Here is a 12,915-nt window from a genome sequence, read left to right on the forward strand (position 1 = left end):
ATGGGCATCGGGCGTGGGCTGAGAGCTCGGAGCATGCAGTCTGGACGGATGGGAGGAGGCGGGAAAACCGGCCCGGATGTCCGGGGGACACGGTCCGGGATATCCGGGGCTCCCGGATTGGCCTGCGGGCGGTCGGCGGGCCTGGCCGTTCCCCGGAGTGCCCCGCGATTACCCCACGGCACGAACGTCCGAGTCGTCCACCCGGAGAATCTGCGGCCGCCGCTCCTCTCTTCCGTGTTCCGTCCGGCGCGTCGCCCACCGAAGTGACCGATCTCGTCCACGTCCTGGATACATCCGCCCGCAGTGTTCTAACCTCTGTGGGATGACATGGAAGCCAACCTGGAGCCCTGCCCACAAAGGCATTGGTACTTGGCGCAGCACGTGGGTCCTCTCAGATACAAGTATTAAGCAAACTGAAACCTCGCCCGTGCACTCTCGGCTTGCCTTGTCTCACGGGCTTTCCACCGACGCACCATGTCCCCTCTGAACCCGACGACAGCCCGCATCGCGCCGCACCCGTTCAATAAGGCCAGTGCGGACCTCACCATCCGATGTGCCGATGGAGTCGACTTCCTTGTTCGCCATTCGATCCTTCTCGAGGCATCTCCCATCTTCGAAGACATGCTCGCCATTCCTCAACCCCCGCTCGACGCCCAGGATGTTGCGGAACCCCGTCCCGTTGTCGTCGTCACCGAGAGCTCCCGGCCGATGGACGTCATCCTCAGGCTCTGTTATCCCATTCGGAAGCCCGATCTCGCGGCCAGGCCGGTGGATGAACTCGAAGACGCGCTCAAGGTTGCTCTCAAGTACGAAATGGACTATCCTCGCGCTGCGCTCACCACCGAGCTGGTGGCGCAAGCCGAAACGTATCCCATGCAAATATGGGCTGTTGCTTGTCGGACCGGCCTGGAAGACCTCGCTCGTGCCGCTGGAGACATGTTGATCCAGAGCTATCGGGACAAGGAGAAATTTTCCCTCTATCCCCTTCGTCATGTCCACGGGATCAGCGCGGGCGATTACTATCGCCTCCGTAGATTTTATAGACGAGCCATCCCAATCAAAGCCTCTCAATTCAAGTTCTTATCGTCTAACCATCAGACTTCAACCTCAGCAAGTACAATTTCTGCGGACACCCCACATCCTTTCTCCGTCGATCCCTCCTTTGCGGACCTCGTTTGTCGTTCATCAGATGGTCGCGAGTTTTTGGTTCATCGCGGAGCTTTAGCTGCGGCTTCACCCATCCTTCGTGACGAAATTCTCGCTCTCCTCGCGTCTAATAACTCCGACGGTTCCGCGACTACAAGCACGAACATGCCAGTGCTTCAACTTCCAGAATCTGGGCGCATCCTACATTATATCCTGTGTTCATGCTACCCGGCGACCGCCAGCTTCACTCTCGATCCATACGACATGCCTGACGTCATTGCTGCTGCAACTCGGTATCAAATGCCTTGGCTCAGCCAATACATCAAAACGGCATGGAAAACAGCGTTGTGGAAGAACCCGGTGGAGGCCTACTTCCGCGCCGTCCGTACGGGCTGGTACGAGGGCGCAAAAATCGCTGCTCGTCTCTCCCTGTCTCAGGATCTCGACGACGTCTATACCGAACAGATGGAGCACGTGTCTGCATGGCGGTACCATCGACTACTCAATTATCATCTCGCCACGAGACTTGCCTTTGCTCAGATCGAGAGGAGAATAGGTTTTCAGTTCGCAGACATGAGGTATCTTGCCGCGGCGCTGGAAGATCCGTCTTCGAGCGGGGAGCCATGCCTGTACAACGACCGACTGATATCGGAGACCGTGCTTCGGCGAATACCCTCCTACCCGACGCGGCCGAGTTCGTTGGTGCCGTCCTGGACGAAGCTGATGTGCGAGTGGCGGGATATGGTGCTGAATGTAAGCGATCGGCTCCGACATATTAGACCAGCATACTCATACTACCGAGCCCGTTAGATTCCGTTATGACCGTCGACGGGCCTCTACTACCCAGACTCCTTCGCACGTGGACCCGCCACCCTAGTACAAGCCACCCAATCACGCTCAATTGAGCAGTCGAAACACACCCTACGCATCGATATCGTCCGCCTCACCCCCACTGTACCCCATCCCCGTCGCAGTCTCCACTACCTCCTGCACTCATCTGGCATCCCACACGCCTCTGGTCGCACACCTTTGACAATCAATTCCCTTTTGGGTCCTGCTCCCACCCACAGTCATCCCTATTCCTACGCTCATTTCTCCAGGTGCGCGTTCAGCAACGAAGCCTGCAAGTGCGACAACGTCAATGTTAGCATCGGACTAGGACTATGCGCCCACATGGGCCTGAAAAGCACGGGTGACGACGAGGGAACGCGGTGGCCAGCTCCAAGGACGTGTAATGTAACATGTTGTTCAAAGTGAACATGCACAGAGGTTACACAGAGGAGTTATGTTTTTGGCAGGATGGGAATGGGACGTGACGTACTACGTTGTACTCGAAGGCAATATTATGTATGCGCTTGTGCGAGACTCGGATGCCGTACTACTAGTAATTAGATCCAACTTGTCCAGTTTTCTGACCTCGCGATCACGTGTGCATTCAACGCGCCCGTGGCGCGCGGTCCTGCCACTTGAAGCCGTTTCTGTTTGTTCCCTTCTCAGCTGCCCTGCACCCCTCTTTTCCTTGCATCCTTGCGTTCGACCTTCGATGGCCCCCTCAGTCATGGATGTAGATAGCTCTGGTCGGCTCGAGGCCGCTCGTGCTCTCCAAGCTAAACTCGAAGCCGCGAAGTTGAACATCGTCGAAGACCAGTCTCGCTTCGACGTGTTGCAGAGTGCGCTCGCGAAGGATCCCGGACTGGTGTCTGAAGGCGTGGCGGGTACGACCGACCCCGCCATAGTCGCGGCCGAGGTCGCCTCTCAGATCGTGCGTTCGCTTCCTCTCTTTCTCCCTCTCCGTCCTCACTCGAGACTGGTGGGGGTACAGGCCTTCCTCCGTAACCTCAAGTTCCAGTACTTGGAGCAGAAGGCGAAGGACCAGTATGTGAAGACGATCGTCAGCGACGAGGCCCCCAACACCAGTGCGGACGACAACGAGCTGCTGAGGATAGACAACGAGAAGAAGAAGGAAGCCCTCGCCGCGGCGAAGGCGGCCCTCGGGGAGAAGTATAGCGATATCCGCACCCTCGCGCCACTCGTCGAGCAAGGTGTGTCCCTCCCCCTTCCCCGCTCTTCGCCGCTCACCCTGTCCACCCTCTCGCTCGACCCGCGCACGCAGACTTGAACAAGGCGCGCGCGCTCGCGCAGGAGGCCACCGCGCTGACGAGCAAGATCCTCGACGCGCGGCTCGCACTCACCCGCCTGCGGCAGGCGCATCCGCACCCGCGGCTGACGATCCCGGCCGCGAACGCGCAGCTCGACGCGCAGGTGGAGGAGATGCAGGCGCTCGACGACGAGCTCCAGCGGGTGAACGGCGAGGTCGACGCCGTGAAGGAGCGCGTCAAGCACGGCGCACGCGATGTCGAGCGGCTCCGCGTCGAGCGTGCCGAGCTCGAGAAGACGGTCAGCGCGGGCCAGAGGGAGGTCCAGGACGGGCGGGTGGTCGGGTTGTATGATTGGTGCGTGTGTGTTTCCGAGTGTTGGCGTCGTCCTCCAGTTGGAGTTGGGTCGCACGAAGGGAGAAGTGCTGACGCCACGGTTGCGGACAGGTATACGGCTGCTTTGAGGCTCCATCGGTCGTTGATGTCGCTCGAGGAGACGCATGCGGAGTCGGAAAACGAGCTGCACCTCACGTACGGCGTCGTCCCTCAAGAGGGAGGAGAGCGGCGGCGGATTGCCGTTAAGCTGCTCTTCGTGCCCAACACTCGCCAACTGGCGGACGCGCAGGTCGAAGGATTGTCGGAAGACGCGGGAGACGTAGTTGGCGCACACATACAGGCCAACGATGTCCCTGGGCTCATCGCGGCTTTGCTTGCAAGGGCTCGTGCAGGTGCTTGAGACCACGGTCCCGCCTCCCTTCCAATGGTACCCTCCCATTCCTTGCGCACCTGTGTTTTCCTTCGTCTCTACATTCACCTCTGTCATCGCCTCCACTTTCGCCACTTCCTCTGCCCTCCCTTAGCGTCTTACATAAGGTTCACCACGATGCGACACCATCTCTCTTTCCCATTGTCGCAAGCATGAAGCAATCTGGCAAGTAAACTCGTCAACCATCCTCCTCACATACAGCTGATGCCGTTTTTCAGTGACTCCATCCTCGAAACCGAGATTCTCAAATGCCTTGCACAAGTGTACTCAAGAATCACTGCCACCCAATCTGATCGCCCTCGACGGGGTTTCTAACACGGCCTCACTCTTGGCCAATTCGAGCGACGCTCCACAAGGAGTAATGAAGGATATCGGAGACTCCAACTCTCTTGCACGTACAAGGACACTTGCGCAACGGCACGTTCCGATTCCACCTGCCGTACGCCGCGACTTCACCGCCTCCACTCTTGGCCTACCTGTGCGGAGGAAGTAGGGCGTGGCTCGAAAAGCGAGGGCCACAGAACGATGGCGGCGCGAATGAGGACGGACGGGTGGCCTCTTTTAGAACCGGGGCACTCAAGGTCCTTCGACACTGCTCTCTGCTACTAGCCAACAATCTCGTCACAAGTAAGATTGTTTCAGCCCTAGTATGTACATCTGTTCAGTGGCCTCCCAATGTTGTTAACTTTCCATCTCTCAGTGGTTCATGAACTTTCCCTCAGCCCGGAGTCCCCTTCATGTCTTACCAGGATAGAGAATCCCCGGAAATCTACACTCACTCGTCTCTTCCCCCCTCTCCCCTCCCCTCCCCTCGCACTCTGACGTCGAGGAGGCCGTCGATTGCAGATCTCGTCTCACCAACCTCTGCCCTGATGCATTTGACGATTTCTGCGGCTTTCCCAGCAACCCTCCCTGCGTATTCAAACCGGTCCCTTATTGGAGCACGAGCTCGGGCTTCAGTTCGCACATCGCGTGCGAGTTTACGACCATCCCACGGCCGACCAATGGGAAGTTCTCGGTGCAATCATCAGCGAGCTTCGCAACTCTCGGAGCATGAATTGGGCCCCTGTCGACCTTGTGGCCTTCGCAAACTGAGACGAGGTTACACTGCCTCGCCCATTCCTCATATGGATTGGATTATTTCCCGTGTCCCTCCCCTACTCCACTGCCGTGGCTGCCACCGAGGTCATCAAGGTGCTTTTCGACGAAGCCGGGTTTCCGGAGATCAAGGTCGCGTTTTGCGAACCCGTCGCCACCTGCACTGCCTCAGCAACCGCAAGTCGCCCCCAAACGACCCCCCTTGGTGCCAGACCGAATTTTCCAAGCCGTTCACCTCTGTACCCGGTCTCAAGATCTCACTATCGCGGTCCGGACGAGGTCGCACGTCGGAGAAACAGTCGCAAGCAGGCTTTACTTCCGAGACAAGCTGCGCAGGCCCCAACGCACGTCGGGTGAGGTCGGCATACTCATCATGTACAGCCTGGGCTGGTCATGACGTTGCTTCTGTCGCCATTGATACCGCTGTAACCTGTATTGATAGCTGTCATGAATGTTTATCGGATGGGATGGACATGGGGGACAATCGAGATGCATTGGTGAAAGTTGTGCTACTACAAGTACAGTACAAGGACATGAGCCAATGCAGAGCGAGAGCGGGAAACAGTATCGAATGACGGAGGAGAAATGTAGGGCAAAAAAACATGACAAGCTTCATACGAGCTAAAGCTAGCATTTCTCAACGTTGCCCATCCAGCTGCTGATTAGACAGTGGATGCCGTGGATTTTGGCGCTTCACCAGAACCGGTGCAGGGTGGATGCGTAGAACACTGCCCGGGCAGAAAGAGGCCATGCGGAGGGGGAAAGAGTGCAAGGAGAACGCGTGAATAAAAGCGAAACGCACGACCTGGCCATAACCATCGACGACAACTCGTCAGTCCTCCTGGCTGACCATACAACGTCAATATGCAATGAGTGGCATTGTATCAGATCAGATCAGTCGAGACGTAGAGAGCATATGGGAAAGTAATGAGGACTGGATTCGGGAAAGAGTGGGAAGTGAGAGAGAGGCAGAGGCGGCACACCGTTTTGAATTTTCTCTGAGCCAAGGAGCAAATAGCCGCAAACATCATAGAAGCGCCGGTTCGCATCACACCGATGAAGCGCTCAGGTTATACGAGTCCTTCGCTGACTCGACTCCCGGCTGGATCTATCAACGAACAACGCACCTCCCAAAGAAGCCTCGGGGAAGGCTGATAATACACCGAAACTTGCCCGCAACTGTCTTCCTCTCAACCAACTGGCTCAAAAACTGAATGAACAGGTGTGTAGTATCTTGAAAAGACATATACAGCCATCCTCTTTTGAACCCAAAGCTCATATGTGTGCTGTAGATACAATTCGTGGTGCTATTGCCATGCGGCTGCCGATGGTAAAGGGCCTTATTGCCTCCAAGCTACTCCTCTCGTAGTGTCGGCCTCACCGGAGCGCGTGCGGTACCTCCAAGGTGAGCTGACTTCGTTATCGACGTGCGCCCCTCGCGCTGACCACCTGCTAAGTAGGATCGATGGCGGTTCCGAGCAGGTCGGCTCCTAACACGTCGCTCTCCGCTCCCAGCACCGAGGCTCCGGCGTCGCTCGCGCTTCGCTATCTTCACCACCAGATGGGCAGGCGAGAGACACCGTGCAGCGGCTTCGCGCCGCACCGCACGGGGTGCCCGAGACGTCGGTCCGCAGTTGTGAGCGCATGCCCCCACGACCACACTACAATTGTGGGGCCCGTCACTACACCGGGCAGGAGTAGCTTCGGATGGGTCGCCCGACACACCCGCGTCTCACGGGAACGGGACGATGATGGCTCGTGCGGTCTGAGACTCAGAGTACGTGCAGATGATCCTTCGATGGCGTCGGCGGCGGCGGCGGGGCCGTAATCCGTACGATGTACGCAGCTCGTTCCGTCTTGAGGCCGAGGAGGAGGAGCGTATGCATTGTACGTACCCCGGACCACCCCCTGAAGTCGTTGTCAGCGGCTCTCTGCAGCTGCGCGAACGCACTTTCAGCCCGCGCTGCGGCGCGGGCGACGAACCCCCGTCAGCAAGGAGTGTTTTGATGCGTTGTTGTTTCGCTCTTTTTGCCAATGTCGACGCTGATTCTCAAACAGTAGTAGACCCCGGAAGACAAACCCCTTCGCATTGTAATTCGCTCTACCCCTCCTTGAATGCAGTGGGCTTACATAGAATGCGCAGGCGGTATGCGACCGATAATTCAAAGGGCAAACATATGTATAAGCTCGCGCCAGGCGGTGTGCACGTTCTCGAAAGTTGCCGCTCCGCCAAGTCACATCGGAAAGGTTTGGAACCGGGCAAGTCGTGCGCGCCGCCTCCAGGTTTGGAGCCGTCTTTCTTTCCTCTCGATCGTTGCTATCGCTCTCTCTCTCCTCCCCATATCTACGCACACAGGAACGGCGATCGTCAGGCGGCGCGCACGACCCGATGAATGCCGCTCTGTGAAACCTGCGGAATGTTTTCGAGCTCCGGGACACTTATAGTAAGCGCCGTCCCGGTTCCGCCCGTCCTTGCTTTCTCCTCCTACCCATCATCGCTCGTCGTTCACGCCTGGTGCGGCGGGGAAGCATGCGCCATCTCCGTACACATGTAGCTATTTCGATTAATAGCGTTCTGAGGTCAAAGTACAGATGCTTGCTGTGGTCCACTCATGGTCCACTTCCAAGTGTGAAAACTCGGTCTATTTTTAGTGTCACACCCTAGCTCGCCCGTCGTCTCAAGTTGGCGTTTCACTTCCCGAGCTGGAGTATCAGATGTAAGCCTCGATTAAGCTATCAAATTACTTACCGACTACTGTGTGGCCCACGGGTTGTGCTTGTTTGAAACTCCGTCGGCGCCCACCCGCTGAAGTTTCTTGCACAACGGCTTGTGGTCCTTCCAATCCTGATAGGTCCTCCAGTGAGTATATAGTGATGTTAATCTCCAGTATGACCACTGACCTGCTGCTGATGGGCAGCGGAGCAGTACTTGACCAGCTTGCAGCTGCTGCACCGACTTTGTGCGGGTTTCGCGCACACGGCGCACGCATCCGGATCAGGTTCGGGCATGCTGCCGCTGAGAGGGTCTGCATTCATATCCATCGGAGACCAGATAGGCGACATCCCAGGCAATCGAGCTCCAGAGAACGACTTCCCGTCCGCGCGACGGACCACGTCCGAAGCGACCGCCATCGGGGGATCGTCAGTTCCCCCAGAGGCTTGGTCTTTGCTGTTCGGATGCTCGTTTCCGGGGAAGGTGACATTCAACCTGACGTTCCCGGGGCCGGAGTGTACGGAGGGGATGAACGCGTGAGGGATGCCAAGCATGGCGAGCACGGCCTTGGTCGTGTCGTTCTCGAAGTTGATGTCGCCCGTGAAGCCGAAGAAGCCTTTTCCGACCGGTGCCCACGCGACCGGACACTCGTCCCGCGGCACGGGGCAGAAGTCGGGAGGGAAGACCTTGGACTCGACGACGGACTTGGGCCCGGGCGCGTAGAGGGCATGCGCGGGAGCCACGCCCTGCAGCTTGTGAGCCTTGGCGCTGTACGCGGGCGCAAGACCGTCGCGCTTGAACGCGCCGGTGAACGTATCCTGGCGGACGTATGTGGTGCGGAAGTACGAGCCGAGCCGCCATGGGAGGCCCCAGAAGGAGATGAGCGCCGCAAACTCCTCATGCAGGATGTGATTGTTGAGGTCCCAGCCGAGGATGACGGTGCCTCCTTCGCGGGTGTAGTGGGCGAGGGTCTGGGCGAGAGGGAAGTCGCGCGCTATTTCTCCGTCTTGGACGAGCACGGCGCGAGGGGACCTAGAAATGAGGCTGAGTAGGCGAGCCGAGTCCCCGCAAACGATCGTTGGCTGCTGAGCACGGGTGAATGCGTCGATAAGGTGTTGCGGATGCTCCTGCATGTAATAGAGACCCTTCTTGTCAAGGGTCAGCAAGATGATGGGCTGAACGAAAGTTATCATAGTCATCAGCACAAGCTATATGCACAACTTCGCATACATAACAGGACACGCACGGGAGAGAGTGACATCAGTAAATTTTCTTGTGTACCTTGTGTACTCAGGACTGACAGCGGACGAAGATGGTGGGAGGTCCAAGCATAGGAGCCTTTTAGCAGTTCCGGCTCGCCACGTGATCCGATCGATGTACGGCTCAACAGGAGACCTAGACCGCATGTTCTACTGCCGTATACTCGACATTTTCCTCATTAAACGAGATCCAGCATGTCCTTCTAGCACCACATCTCCCAATCCGCACGCTCTGTTACGTCCTATAGAACCCGTTAGGACCGGCCTTCTTGAGCCAAGGGCACAATATTTTGTGGACCTTCCAGTCCTGTCGTGCATGCGATGAGCACTCATGAGTTCCCTCATGGAGGGACCGCGTTGGTAGAAACAGACCTGTTTTTGGTGCGCAGCAGTGCAGTAGCGAGCGATTTTGCAGCTGGGGCACCGATTCGCCGCGGGCTTTGCGCACACTTGACAGGCATTCCTGTCCGCCTCCGGCATGCCTCTCTCCTTGACCTCCCTCGTCGGCGCCCAGACTGGAGGCCGCCCCGGCGCCTTCGTCCCCGAGTAGTTCTCCCCCTCCGCAGGTCGCACCGCATCCGGGTAGATCGCCAACGCCGGGTTCTCGTCCCCATTCGAGACCTGATGAGGCGCTTCGCTTCCGCCTCGGAAGGACACCGCGATCTGACCTGGCTGGCTGAGCTTGGACGGGATGAACTCATGTGGGATGCCGAGCACGGCCAGGACAGCCTTTGTCGTGTCGTTCTCGTCGTTGACGTCGCCCGCGAACCCAAAAAAGCCTTGTCCAACGGGCGCGAGCGCGAACGCAACGTCGTCTGTCCGCACGGGGCAGAAATCGGGTGGGAAGACCTTGGATTCTACGACAGAGCCTGGCCCGGGCGTATAGAGGGCATGCGCGGGGTCGACGCCGAGCAGTTTCTGGGCCTTGGCGCTGTATGTCGACGCGAGGCTGTTGGTGTCGATTCCGCCGGTGAACGAGGTTTGGAGGTGGTAGGTGGTGCGGAAGTATGAGCCAAGGCGCCAGGAGAGCCCCCACAGCTCGGAGAGCTCTAGCATCGGGTCGTCGAGAATCCGATTGTTGAAGTCCCAGCCGACGATGACTGTGCCTCCCTCTCGAGTATATTTCGCGAGGGCGTTGGCCACAGGTAGATATTCGGGGATGAGCGCGATCCCGGCGTCCTGTACGAGCACTGCACGTGGTGACTTGGAAAGTAGGTGGAGGAGACGATCCGGACTTCCGCAGGCAATTACAGGCTGTTGTACACGGCTGAAAGCGTCGATGAGGTGCTTTGGCCTCTCTTCCATGTACCACTTCCCCTCTCTCATGAGGGTGAGAAGAATGATTGTCTGGGTGCAGAAGCGTAATGATCAGCATATTGTAAATGTGCGGAGACGCCCACGGTACAAACGGGCTTGAGGGCCATTTTGACGTCAATCACAAGCGGCTGGAGTGCGATGTGGTGGATGTAGTGAGCAAGGTAGTGCGAGATCAAGATCTAGTAACGACGGCGGGTTGAACCCAATTCAGATGGAAACGCGAGCACGTGACATTCGCGTCATAGCGCGACAGGCCGGCGCCTATGGGCATGGTTCGGATTCGAGGCCTGGAAGTTGGAGTTTCTCTCCTTTGCGACCCCTTCCTCCTCCCCCTCCTCCCCTGCGACCCCGTCACGCCAAGCCCTCCTCTTCTTCGTCAACACATCAAGACCATGGGCTTCATCAAGCGTTTTTTCTCCCTCGGCAGCTCCAAGTCCCGCAAGAACAAGAAGAAGCAGGCCGATGCGCGGGCCCCGGTCGATGCCGAGGGCCGCATTCTCTCTCAGACGCAGCCGCGGCGAGGGGGCAAGGACAACCTACCCGCAGATACACTGAGCGGGAACAAACTCCTCCGCTCGACGTCGACCAAGTTCTCGGTCATGTCTGAGATCGACTACACCTCGCTACCGCCGCTCCGTGAGTGATCCTCTGCTTCATGCATGAGCGGAGAAGAACGAAACTTTCTAAGAACCGCACCACCAGCCCGTTCCATGCAAGATCTTCTTGCTGCTGCGCCCTCCACTCCCTCGCTTTCCCCGTCGCCGTCGATGATTACCGTCGCGACGACGCCAGGCGGGCTCAAGCGCAGCGGGACATACGTCGTGAAGGTGCATGAGCGCACGACCCACTCGCGCACTGACTTCCCGCAGACAAGCCAGCCTGAGTCACCCACCAAATCCCGTTCGCGCCGCAAGCAGCCCAAGACGCCCGAGCGCCGTCGTCGCGACACCCTGGTCCTCACCGACGACGAGGACGCGGCGGCAGAAACGCCTGCTCCACGGATGAAGGAGGTCAACTTCACGCCCAAGGACAGCTCACGCCTATACAACCTCCGTCGGGACCCTTCCGTCGTCAGCCTGCTGAACCTTTTCGACGATCACGGCCGCTTGGACTCAAAGGTGTTCGAAAACTCATCGCCTGCGATCTCGGCCAGCGCTGCTCCGGAGGGGAAGATGCCGCGGCAGCGCACGGGCTCGACATTTAGGGAGCTCCTTGGTGCACCCGCGCCGGCCTTCTTTGAGAACAGTAACGAGGGAGACATTTCATGGGCTGAACGACTGCTTGAGTGCGTGCCGCCCCTCCTTTTCGAGACACGTTACTGAATGAGATTGCTCTAGCGAACGGCTCCATGACGACTCGCCCCCCTATTCCCCTTCTACTCCCGAACTCGAAACTCCTAAAGACGATTTCTTTCTCGACACTCTTTCTACACCACACATCGTCGCCGCTGCCGACACTACCCTCTCCTCCTTCGACCCGGACTCGAGCGCAAACTACCCTACCATATCATCTATGGTGGTCGAAGTAAGCAGCTCCGACGAAACCCACTCGCCCATCGTTCGTGACGAGCCTGTGGTCATCGCGAAGCCTCATCTGCCCGATCCTAAGACACCTCAGCGCGCCTCCGAGGTCTTCGGCTTCCTCAGCCGCCGCAACACCCTCACCATGAATGCCACAACCACCACAACCAACCACACCGACAAAGAGCGAAACCTCCCTTCCCTTCCGCTAAACGCTATGCCGAAGACCCGTAACGTAGGCCCCGATGCCATCAACGATGACTTGACCGAAGAACTCGAAACCCACGCCGTGCACGAAACTCTCAACGCGCACGCTCGCACGTCTCCCGGTGAGACCTCCGACGCGACACACTCGGCGAACACTAGCCACTCCTCGACCCAGCTCGCCTCCTCCAGCGACACCCACGCCCAGATCCAGACTGCGACGATGACGAAGCTCAACAGTGCCTTCGCCGCGTCGACCACCTCCCTCAACCTCCTCGCCGCCGCCCCCACAAGCCGTAGCACGAGCCCGTACCCGGCGGCAGCTCCGTCGTCTGAAAGCGATGACGACGTCGTCCGCCACCACAAGACTGGCTCATCTGTCTCTTCGAGCGAGAGCACGAAGCTCCCGCCCAGCAAGATCCCGCGCGGCCCGCGCCCGCGGCCCCATCCCACCTCCTCCACCGTCCCCCCGAGCGGCGGCATCAACTCCGAAAACGACCGCAACGACGCAGGCCCCAGCCGCCAGCGCGTCCCCGTACCCCAGCCGGAACCCGAGCCGTCCACGAAAGCCTCCAAACGGCAGCACCGCCGGACCGGGTCGCGCGCGTCCACGCACACCGCGGACCTCCTAAGGTCGAGCCCTACCGCCAACGTGCCGCGCACGCATTCCCAGCTCCAGCCCCAGTCCCAGTCCCAACCCCAGTCTCAGTCCCAATACAAGCCCCAGTCCAAGCCGCAAACCCACGCACGCTCCAGTTCCCGCGTAGCCCGCAAACCCGTCCCGTCTCTCGCTCCC

At 58.7% G+C, this 12,915-nt stretch overlaps 4 protein-coding genes across 4 annotated transcripts; 3 read left to right on the forward strand and 1 right to left on the reverse strand.

Moving 5' to 3' along the window:
• Positions 1-474: 474 nt before the first annotated feature.
• On the forward strand, positions 475-1,956 carry BXZ73DRAFT_42543 (uncharacterized protein; the record flags this gene model as incomplete). The annotated part of the gene is made up of 1 exon (XM_048018975.1): positions 475-1,956. One exon carries the CDS (start codon positions 475-477, stop codon positions 1,954-1,956), a length of 1,482 nt encoding a protein of 493 aa, XP_047880668.1.
• Positions 1,957-2,689: 733 nt separating this feature from the next.
• On the forward strand, positions 2,690-3,978 carry BXZ73DRAFT_42544 (uncharacterized protein; the record flags this gene model as incomplete). Its single annotated transcript, XM_048018976.1, has 3 exons — positions 2,690-2,908; positions 2,969-3,188; positions 3,260-3,978. The coding sequence occupies 3 exons, from the start codon at positions 2,690-2,692 to the stop codon at positions 3,976-3,978; spliced, it is 1,158 nt and encodes a 385-aa protein (XP_047880669.1).
• A 3,880-nt stretch (positions 3,979-7,858) lies between these two features.
• Positions 7,859-10,666, reverse strand: BXZ73DRAFT_98649 (uncharacterized protein; the record flags this gene model as incomplete). The annotated part of the gene is made up of 5 exons (XM_048027751.1): positions 7,859-7,951; positions 8,008-8,994; positions 9,529-10,425; positions 10,488-10,574; positions 10,628-10,666. 5 exons carry the CDS (start codon positions 10,664-10,666, stop codon positions 7,859-7,861), a joined length of 2,103 nt encoding a protein of 700 aa, XP_047880670.1.
• A 121-nt stretch (positions 10,667-10,787) lies between these two features.
• On the forward strand, positions 10,788-11,717 carry BXZ73DRAFT_42397 (uncharacterized protein; the record flags this gene model as incomplete). Its single annotated transcript, XM_048018948.1, has 2 exons — positions 10,788-11,031; positions 11,113-11,717. 2 exons carry the CDS (start codon positions 10,788-10,790, stop codon positions 11,715-11,717), a joined length of 849 nt encoding a protein of 282 aa, XP_047880671.1.
• Between the last annotated feature and the right edge of the window lie 1,198 nt (positions 11,718-12,915).

This window comes from Epithele typhae (assembly GCF_022376455.1).
Source record: "Epithele typhae strain CBS 203.58 chromosome Unknown BXZ73scaffold_8, whole genome shotgun sequence".
Taxonomy (NCBI): Eukaryota; Fungi; Basidiomycota; class Agaricomycetes; order Polyporales; family Epitheliaceae; genus Epithele; species Epithele typhae.